General features: G+C 35.9%; 1 protein-coding gene across 1 annotated transcript in view; it reads left to right on the top strand.

The window, feature by feature from the left end:
* The first annotated feature begins 639 nt into the window (after positions 1-639).
* The window catches only part of LOC131155510 (MLO-like protein 1), a 71,118-nt gene continuing 60,651 nt past the window's right edge, over positions 640-11,106 (top strand). The window contains exons 1-3 of the mRNA XM_058108708.1: positions 640-1,109; positions 1,255-1,312; positions 1,409-1,608. Coding sequence (XP_057964691.1) covers positions 981-1,109; positions 1,255-1,312; positions 1,409-1,608 — 387 coding nt within the window. The 5' untranslated portion in view covers positions 640-980. The remainder of the gene's footprint in view (positions 1,110-1,254; positions 1,313-1,408; positions 1,609-11,106) is intronic.

The raw sequence follows: 11,106 nt of genomic DNA, 5'->3' as shown, positions 1-11,106 counted from the left end.
GAAAAAAAAAAAGTGGAAAAAGAAAAAGGCAGCTCATGCAAATGAGGTAAGCCTTATCATATAAGTTGAAGAGTTCCTATCAACTCGATCATCGTTAGGACAAAATGTTGGATGATATTCCTAAGGCATTGCAACTAGTATCATTTCATGGCCTTAATAAACAAAAATTATCTTCATAAAATTGTCATACACAATGTACCTCGCAACTGATTTCAACCATTATATTACACCTTTTTTGGAGTGTTCCCGCTGTAAAAAGGGCCATCTTAGTTAATTACGGAAAAAATCAATCAAAACACCATTGAAAATTTCTCTTGTATTATTCATAGTAAAATTTTATTTGCTTTAAGCAAACAATTCCTTCACCTATTCGCAATATGTATGGTGGCAAAAATTGACTTGGATGGGGTTGACTATAATTTTTTATTGGTTTGGTTTGAAAATGTAGACAAGATATTAGGAGGAAAAAAAAGGTATGTAAAAGGCTGGAGGAGATACGGTAGGAGCAAGCAATAATCCAAGTCAAACCACTCACTGGTCTATTGCACTCCATTTTCAATGAAATTTCCAACCAAGGGAGGTTGTATTTACATATAAGTTATTATGAATTCACGCGTGATCGCGGGTAATCAATGAAAGAGGGGAAGGTTGCAATGTTAATTATGATTCACTACGCGTGATCGCCGGAAAAGAGGCTTCTAAGAATTGAATCAACGCCTTCATCATCATCTTCTGCTTTCTCTCACGGCCACTGCCGTGGAGATCCCAGCGTCTGGCTTCATGGGTCTGTCTTTTTTCTTCATTCTGTCTTTTGGAGGAATGGGGACGTGCTGACCATGGAGGAGCTACCAACTAAACATCTTAAATTGCTTTCTGGACTCCCCTGCAGAGTGCTGAACGTGGCGTAGAACGTAGCTGCCAGCCTGCCAAATATATATATACATATTAATATCTGTGTAGAGAGAAAGAGAGAGAGAGAGATGGGAGGAGGAGAAGGGGGCACAGCGACGACATTAGAGTACACGCCGACATGGGTGGTGGCAGCGGTCTGTACAGTTATTGTCCTCATTTCTCTTGCCGCCGAAAGGTTCCTTCACTACTCTGGAAAGGTCTCTCGATCTCTCGCTCCCTCAATTATTCACATTGTTTCTTTTTCCTCTTCCCTGTTAACCCTGTATTAGTTATCTCGTGTATGTGCATATTTCATTGAACATCTTAATGACTGGTTAACGCTGCATGCACGCGCGGCTGCAGTACCTGAAGAAGAAGAAACAGAAGCCTCTATTTGAAGCCTTGCAGAAAATCAAAGAAGGTCAAAGCCTCTCTCTCTCTCTCTCTCTCTCTCTCTCTCTCTCTCTTAATGGCATCTGATGTGTTTGTGTGTGTGTGCGCGCCTGTATGATTGCAGAGTTGATGCTGTTGGGGTTTATATCACTGCTGCTGACCGTGTTCCGAGGTAGTATTTCTAAAATTTGCATCCCAAAGGACTTAAGCGATCGCTGGCTGCCTTGCAATGAGAAAGAAGAAAACACGGGGAGTAGTACTACTGCACGTCACCTCCTTGCTGAGGCATCTGCCGCTGCTTCCTCTGGTTACTGCCACCAAAAGGTATTTTCTCAATTTTATTAATTTATCAATGACCTTCTCCTTCTACCCCATCAAATTCATTAATGGGGCCAATTAATAATTTGTTTTGATCAAAGAAGCAGGACCATAAAAAAATTAATTAATTAATTAAGATAAATAATATCGACAAATAGATTATATTTTAGAAACAAAGATGCAAAAAAGATTAATTAATTATATGAGGTACTACCACTCAACTATATTGCTTTTCACGACTTTCTTTCTAATTTCTCTTTGTTTCCCATAAAATTATTTAATGTGGCAATTTATAATATGTTTTTGTTTGGAGGAAGGAGAATCATCACAAATATTGTTTAGTGATAAAAAGGAAATAAAATTTATAGATTATATATGGAAACAATGGTGCTCATTGAAAAATGTGCGGCAATTATGATGAATAGTACGAAAAATAAAGAGATAGAGTAACAAACACACTTGAATTTAACGTGGTTCGACAGTATGCTTACATCCACAGGAGTGAGCGGCGGTTGAATTTCATTATTGTAGGAAGTAGGATTACATCATATGTATTTATAGTAACCATGCATAGTTGTACAGAGTTATTAGAAAAATTCCTCAAATACCTCTGTACCGTAGCATCCCAACCCATTAGTCATCCCAACCAATAAAATAATAAATTTCAAATTCAAAAAATTGATACTGGATAAAACCATTGACAATTTCATCAAACCATGGGCGATTTTCTTCAGGCTAGCTTTCTCTATACATGTGTTTCACTTGATATAAGCCACATACTACAACAATCTCTACCTTGGTGAATATTCATCCCTTAGGAGAAAAAGAAAACATAACTTCGAAATCCACCTGGGATAATAGGTTGGGACGCCTCCCATTTAGCATTTGGATATGTTAATAAAGTCCAAGTAGTGCTTGAATTTATCTGTGGTAACATGCTTTGCCAACTTGTCTGCTGCATTCTTAGAATTGTGAACTTTCTCAATCAATAGTTCATCAGAAGAAACCAATTCCTTAATCCTGTGAAATCTCACATCTATTTGCTTGGTCCTCACATGATACACCTGGTTCTTTGCCAAATAAATGACACTCTAACTATCACAATGTAACTGAACTCCATCTTACTGAATACCCAGCTCCTTGATCAATTTTGTAAGCCACAAAGCTTCCTTGGCAGCCTCAGCCACTATCATATACTCCGACTCAGTAGTAGATAGTGCAACTAAAGACTGAACCATGAGCCTCCAACAAATAGCCCCCCTCCCCCACAAGAGGGAATACATAACCTATGGTAGACCTCCTGTTATCCAAGTCCTCCGCATAGTCTGCATCCACATATCCCACAACTGAAGGATAACCCTGTTATTTGCCAAACATGATGCCATAGTTTGTAGTACCCCTCAAGTATCTGAAAATCCACTTGATTACATCCCAATGTTGTCATCCCGGATTCGATAGAAACTTGCTCACCACACTGACAGCTTGTACCAAATCTGGATTTTTACAAACCATAGCATACATCAAGCACCCCACTACACTGGCATATGAAATCTTTGACATGTCTTGAACTTCATCATCAGTATTCGAGCATTGGGCGATATACAATCTAAAATGATTCGCCAAAGGTATACTAACTGGTTTTGCATTATCCATGTTGAACCTCTCCAACACCCTCTCAACATAGCTATGTTGAGATAACTATAATATCGTGGAAGCTCTATCCTTGCGAATCTCTATCCCAAGAATCTTTTTTGGCCGCACCCAAATCCTTTATGTCAAATTTTTTTCTCAACAAAGTTTTCAACTTGTTAACCTTACTCATACTCTTCGCAGCAATGAGCATATCATCCATATAAAATAATAGAAAATAAATGAATCATCATCAAGGCTCTTTACATAAATACAACAATCATACTCACATCTCTTGTAGCTAATTTGGATCATGTAGGAGTCAAATCGCTTGTACCACTGCCTTGAATTTTACTTCACCCCATAAAGTGATTTCCTTAATTTACAGACCAATGTTCCTATCCAAGTTGATTGAACCCTTAAGGTTGTACCATGTAAATCAGCTCCTCCAAATCACTATGAAGAAAAACTATCTTTTCATCCATCTACTCCAAATGCATATCAAAATGCGCTACCAAACCCAACCTACACCACATGCTCATTGCTACTGCAATTTTCTAACACCTATTTCTCTTCTTCCTGGGTACGCTGCAATAGGACTTTCTTATCAAAAATCATATCTTTAGTAATCGCTACCTTGTTTGCCTTCAAGTCCCAAAGCTGTAAGCCTTTCACCCCTTTTTGATACCCTAGAAAGATACACTGTCTAGATTTCGCATCAAGCTTCGATCTCTCCTCACTAGAAACATGCACGTAGGTTGAACATCCAAACAATCTCAAACCAGAGTAGTGTACAATGCTTCTTGTCCATACCTCCTCTACTACTTTCCCATATAGTGCTACACTAGGTGACCTGTTAATCAAGAAACATGACACATTCAGTGCTTCTGCTCAGAACTTCTTTGCAAGCCCTGCATTCAACTTGAGACACTGAGCTCTTTCAGTTATTATTCTATTCATCCTTTCCGCTACACCATCCTATTGTGGTGTATTGCATCCTGTGAAGAGTCTCTTAATCCCATACTGCTCACACAACTCTGTGAACTTTGAATTTGTGTACTCAGTACCATTGCTGGACCTGAGGCATTTGATCTTTCTTCCTATCTAGTTTTCTACTTTAGCTTTCCATAACTTGAACTTGGCAAATGTTTCTCACTTGTGTCGCAAGAAGTACACCCGAACCTTTTGCTAGTAGTCATCAATAAAACTCATGAAATATGTATGTCCTTCTCGTGATGCTACCCTTACTAGCTCCCAAACATCTGTATGAACATACTCAAGAATTCCGTCTATTTTATGTGTGGCTTTCTCGAATTGCACCCTAACCTATTTCCCAAGAACACAATACTTGCAGAAATTAAGCTTGCATGTTTTGACACACTTCAATAGATTTCTCTTATGAAGCTCCATCATCCCATCAGAGGTGCAGCCCGACCCGAAAAGCCTTGGATGAACCTATGATAATAGTAGTTTACCAAGCGAATAAAGGATCTTTATTCATATACATGTTATGAAGGATCCCCATGCTCACCCATATAACCTAACTGCATATTCCACAAGATTGTCATGTGATAGGAGCATTCCAGATCTAGAATCCAAGAATCTATGAGATGATCTGAATTGGATGAAACAGATAGTATATCCCTGTCACCACTCTTTGAGTCTTCTTATTCCACTGCATTCGTAGACTTTGATGGACCCTTTTTATTCTCCTTTTTTTTTAGATAATCTCGTTTTATGTGCCCTCTTTCCCCACACTTATAACACTATATGTCTTTCCTCTTTCTGGATTTAGACCGAGATTGTTTCTCCCACGTTCCTGGTTATGCCTCACCACAAGTCCTTCACCTTGTAAATTATCATCACCGGCTTTCTTCCTTTGATGAAAACCTAATAGAGCACTTGTGATCTCCTCCAATTCGGGAGTTTCTTTTCCCTACATAAGAGTTGTAACTAAATTTTCATACGTAAGAGAAGCAGGTAGGGAATTCAGTAACATCAACGCCTTGTCTTCTTCTTCAAACTTCACATCAAATCGCTTCAAATCACTGATAATCTAGTTGAACACGTTGATGTGCTAATTCCAATTTGAGTTCTCTGACACCTTAAGACCGACCATATAGTTTCTGCTTAAGATAAAGTTTGTTTGTCAACAACTTGGACATATGCCAACTTTTTAGTTTCAACCAAACTACCTGCTAATTCCTCATCCATGAATATTATGAAAAAACAAAGAGATTGAGCAACAAACACACAAAGATTTAATGTGGTTTAGCAGTATGCCTACATCCACAGGAGTGAGCGGTGACTAAATTTCATTATTATAGCAAGTAGAGTTACATCATATGTATTTATACTAATCCTAGTCATACAAAGGTATCAGAAAAATTCCTAAAATACCTTTGTACCGTACCTCAGGGGTGTTGCTCCTGCACCCTTAACCCATTAATCTTCTCAACCAATAAAACTATAAATTTCAAACTCAAAAAACTGATGTGGAACAAAATCGTCTTGTAATTGAATAAGTCTTGAATTCATTTGTGTAGATTATTAAATTTCTTTTTTATCTCCTGCTAGTTGCTTTCTTCTTCTTCTTCTTCTTCTTCTTCAAGTCTTTCTATTTGACTAGATATTTTTCCTATTAACAGCTGACTTTGTTGATGGCTATATTATTGATGATCTTTCTAAGATCTCTTGTTGTAGCTTGCTTCCTTGAAATGGTTGGTCTCCTTGCTTTCTGTTGATTGGAATTTTATTCATCTACATGCTACAAATTCAATTGAGTTGTAGATCTGAAAATAAGTTGGATAGTCATCCCCTATGATATTTTAACTCAATATAATGCCCACAAATCTTTTTCTAAAACTTGAATCAATCCTTTATTCTCTGCAAAGGGGTGTTTATTTTGCTGAATCTTTCAAGATTCCTAAGAATGTGATGTTCATGAAATCTTACTCTCATATTTGTTTAAGCATGTAAACTTGACATGACAGACATATTCATATTCCTGAAAAATATAAGAATTCCTATGAAACACGAGCATCCTATTCCCACCTCACCCTATGTATAGGTTTCATGAGAATTATATTCCCACAAAAATTCTACTCCCATGGGAAACCTATTTTAGTGCCCCACTAATATAATATACTCACGCTTTATTATTATATTCAAAATAATAAATTAATAATAAAGTAAAAGTAAAAATTTTAAAGTAGCATGAATATTAATTATTTTAATTAAAAATTTATAACAATTAAAATATCAATTAAATATATTAATTATAAAATTTTAATTAATTACTAAATTGGAAATAATTAAAATTTTAATTATAAAATATTAAAATTGCAATTAAAAATATTAATTGATATTAATTTTATTTAAAAATTATTAATATTTATGTTAATTACCATTTTAATTTATTCAATAAAATTAAGATTATTATTGTTTTTATAAAAAAAATAGTATAATAGTTAATATTTAGACACTATATTGTCCTCAATTATTTTGATTAGTCAATTATCAAGTTTTAAAGATATTGAATTTACAATTATGAAAATTTTAGGATACAGATTTAATTCACTACACATTCTTAGTAGATATTTGTATTGAAAAGTACAATTGTTCTTCATATATTTGTTGCACACATGTCAAGGGTATAATGGTCATCTTCTTAAAATACCTACTAGGATTCTTATGTTGAACCAAATAACATTGACATGGGAATCCTATGTGCAATCATGAGAATCTTACAATTTGAATCAAACAAAAATATTGACATGAGATAGGCATCCTATTCCCAAAAATGTCATTCCATTAGAATATTTTTTATGCTATGAACCAAATGGCCCCTAAAAGTCTTATATCCTTTTGGGAAGGAAATGGAACATTTTTTATAGCACTTCTATAAATAGCTAGAGGGTTCCTAACTTCAAAATGTTGCAAATCATTGTTTACCCATTTTCCATGCATTGTAAAACTATCGAGGGTGTGTGGTAGAGCTAGTTGTCGACCGATTATGAACTCAGAATGACTTTTGACTTTTGTTATGGAAGATTTTTTAGAATTAAAGAAAAAACTAAGCTACATCTAAAATGAAACCCAATTCTTTTGATTGGTGCTAATAAAATGTCAAAGATATTCTTATGACAACCCATTGAAGCACTATATCAGATTGTCTATTCATGGATGGTAGCTTATGGAGTCATTGAGGCTTAATCCCATTAAATGAAAAAGTTTCACCTAGAATTTATCAATTGTATTGAATCCCTTCTTTGTGAGGGTTCTTCTCATTATATAGCAACGTTTGAGCTAATTACAGGGTAGTTACATGACAGCAGCTAATTACATGGCAACTAATTACATGGCAACTACATGGATGCAACTAATTACATGGTAGTTAGATGGCTGCAGCTAGATCGTTTCAACTTACATACATATGAAGAAGAGGAAAAGGAAAAACTAGGTGGGAGGGCCATATAAATTTCCTCTTTGAGGTCACCGTGAAGAAATGTGTTTTTTACATCCATTTGATGAAGTGGCCAACCTTGTGAAACAACAATAAAAATAACTATACGCACTATAGTCATCTGGGCTACTGGAGCAAAAGTCTCCATATAGTCACCCATACTTTTGCTTGTTCCCAAGGGCAACCAACCATGCCTTATACCGGTCCAAAGTTCCATCAAAGCGGAGCTTGATCAAGTAAACCCATTGTAACAACCCCAAATTACCACCAATTTTTTTTCTTTATATATATATATATATTCTGCAACAATATAATATTACTTTGATACCTATAATAATATCCACTATAACGTCTTGGACCTCAAGTGGTATCGAGGATACCATTTCAAAAAACATACCATCTATGCAATGAAAAACATAAAAATACATCAACCTTATATACAATACCAAAGTTTTAGTATTTCCCAAAACATACATATACATCTCCCAGAAAATCCACAAAAACTCATAGGGACTACTCAAAATACATCCCCTAATACAACACTTACCCCTTCAGCGAGGGCAATACTAAAGTCCCCTCTATCTAGGAGCTCGCTCTGCATGCCTATTTGGATCACTTGAAATGTTTGGAATTCTGGGTGAGACATCTCTCAGTAAGACAGAATAAGTTACAACCAGTGTGTGGCAAATGAGTTTTACTCGAATAACATAATTATTAATTCAACTGTAACTGTGATAACATTTCAATGTAAAATATATCATAACTCACACCTGAGCCTTTTAAAATAAACTTTCTATTTGAACATACTTTTAACTGTTATAGATAGTTCCTATTCTCTGTAAAACTATATGCATTTATTTATATAAGTGTGAAAGCTTCCTTGGATGGATAACTGTAATGATGTATTAACCCTGCATGATCGGGTTGTGCAGCCCGTGAGCTGGACTTAACTATGACTGACCTACTAGGTTAAGTTAAATTATAATATGTTTGTAGTACGATTGGCTTACTCAACTTGGTCCGGACTGCCAGGGAGCTCTTCGAGTCTCCTTTTAGGCACAATCGACTGTCAACACCACACTCTATCTGAGATGTGTGGTTGCACTATCTGTACTGTAATAGCTACGGTACCGTACTCAGTGATATGCTTTGGTCCATTAGGTTCTGATACTATATAATTCTATTTCTGTATATTACTGTTTTACCATGATTCTGTATAAACTGTAATACCATGATTCTGTAATAACTATAAATCATAGTTTTGTAATAACTGTATATCATGGTTCCGTAAAAGCTGTATAGAATTCTGTATTAAACCTCTATACTATATTTGATATTTCTCATGCCACACAATTTAAATGAAACTCTTATATTATAATCTGTATGGGTAAAACTATATTTTCCTACTATATGAAAATAATACTTGTAAAACTTTCCTGTATCCCAAAATTTCTAAATTTTCACAAACATTTAATAGATGTAAAATTCAAATCCCATACTCTAGATTTTATATTCTATAATATCCAGTAAATCATATGCTAAAATCTCATAAACACATGTTATACTTTAATTGATAAATTCCCGAAATTAACTGGCCCTTACCTGATTATCGAGAGGCTTGCTAAAAATCTCTATATTCACACCCGCGGCGTTTAGAACTCAAAAACCCTAAAATCATGTATCCCCCGGAATAATATCACATTCACATTTTCCTGGACTATTTTATCAATGAAACTCCTAACAATTAAATATTTATCACCCTTTCCTCATTCCCTGAGAAAATGCCTACAAGAACAGTGAACCTATGCCTGCTGTGTTCACACCAAAACCTTGTATTCCACAAATCCCAATTTATCAGTTCAACCCTAGAATTATGTTCATATTCACATTCTTAGACCTATACACCCATTAAACCAGTTAAACCACCAATCAACATCATAAACAACTTCCTTACCTCAGTTTTGGGGTAGTGTCTAGGATCCTCCAAACATAATTCTGCTATGGTAAAATTAATAAGGATCGCTGCTAGGCCTTGAATTCAATGTCTGATCGTTAATTGGGCGAGTTTAGAGTGAGAAAATGAGGGGGGGGAGAGAGAGAGAGAGAGAGAGAGAGAGAGAGAGAGGGAGAGAGAGAGAGAGAGTCTTCGCAGCTTAAAGAGAGAAGGGAGAGGGTTTTGAATTTTTACAAGAAAAATGACATGCAACCCTTATATAGTATTCTGTCCCTAGCAAAAAATGTCAATGATTTTATTGGGCTTTCAAAAAAACCGTTGATGGTTTGGTCTTTAACCAAACCAGTTTTCACTATTTTACCCTTAACCTAGCTGCAGTTGAAGTATAACCGTCGACGATTTTCTTGGGCTCTCCCAACACTCTCGACGATTTGGTCCTCACCAAACCATTTTCCTCTTTTCTTCTATTTTTCTTATCGTTTCTATTTTTCGAGTCTCTACACGCATTTACAACTGATGGCTTTAATATTAGACGGGCATGGAACCACGTCCCATTTAAGATTATCTTGGAGTGCCCTAAGTTCCTCATCCATCGCTTTCCACCAACATTAATGTTTAATAGCCTCATAAAAAACATGTGGGAATGGGAATAGAAGTTAAAGTAGCATTAAAACCATACCGATTAGGAGGGTGTGATACTCATGTAGAGCGTCGAGGACCAAGTGTAGGAGCCATGTCAGGCTTAGGAGGCGCAGACGACATTGGATTAGATGTGGTGGAAGAGTAAAGCTCGAGAGAGGGCAAAGTTAGTAGACCTTGAGTATACAAAATTACAGGTTTGAATCATTTAGGAAGAGGAAAAAATTCATCATAACACGAAAAAACACTAAGCTCAGGCAAGGGCTCAACATGGGTAGAAAAGTAATATTGATTTTCAAAGAAAACAACATTACGAGAAGTACGAAATTTGTTAGAACGAGGATCATAGAAAGCATAGCCTTTGTGAGAAATACTATAACCCATAAAGACACATTTAATGGACTGAACAGAAAGTTTGTGATGTTCATGATAAGGTAAATGAACAAAACAAACACGTCCAAAAGCATGCAAATTAAGATAGCTAGGATGGTGATGATGCAAACGAAAATAAGGAGAATCAAAATTCAAGACCTAAGAGGGCGGTCTATTAATTAATTAAACTGCTATAGATAATGCCTCAACCCAAAATTTAGAAGGAACAAAGGACTCAAGCAATAAGGTGTGAACAACGTCCAATAGATGTCGGTTCTTACGTTTAGCCACCCTATTTTGCTGTGGGGTATTAGGACAGGAGTGTTGAGACACAATGCCTTTGTGGTGTAAGAAATCATGAAACTCGTGGGACATGTATTCCCCACTAGAACCAGACCGCAAAATCTTAATACCTATAGAAAATTGGGTCTCAATATATGCTATA

This window comes from Malania oleifera, chromosome 5 (assembly GCF_029873635.1).
Source record: "Malania oleifera isolate guangnan ecotype guangnan chromosome 5, ASM2987363v1, whole genome shotgun sequence".
NCBI lineage: Eukaryota > Viridiplantae > Streptophyta > Magnoliopsida > Santalales > Ximeniaceae > Malania > Malania oleifera.
Note: the sequence above shows the minus strand (reverse complement) of the source record. Positions and strands in the feature narration are given on the sequence as shown.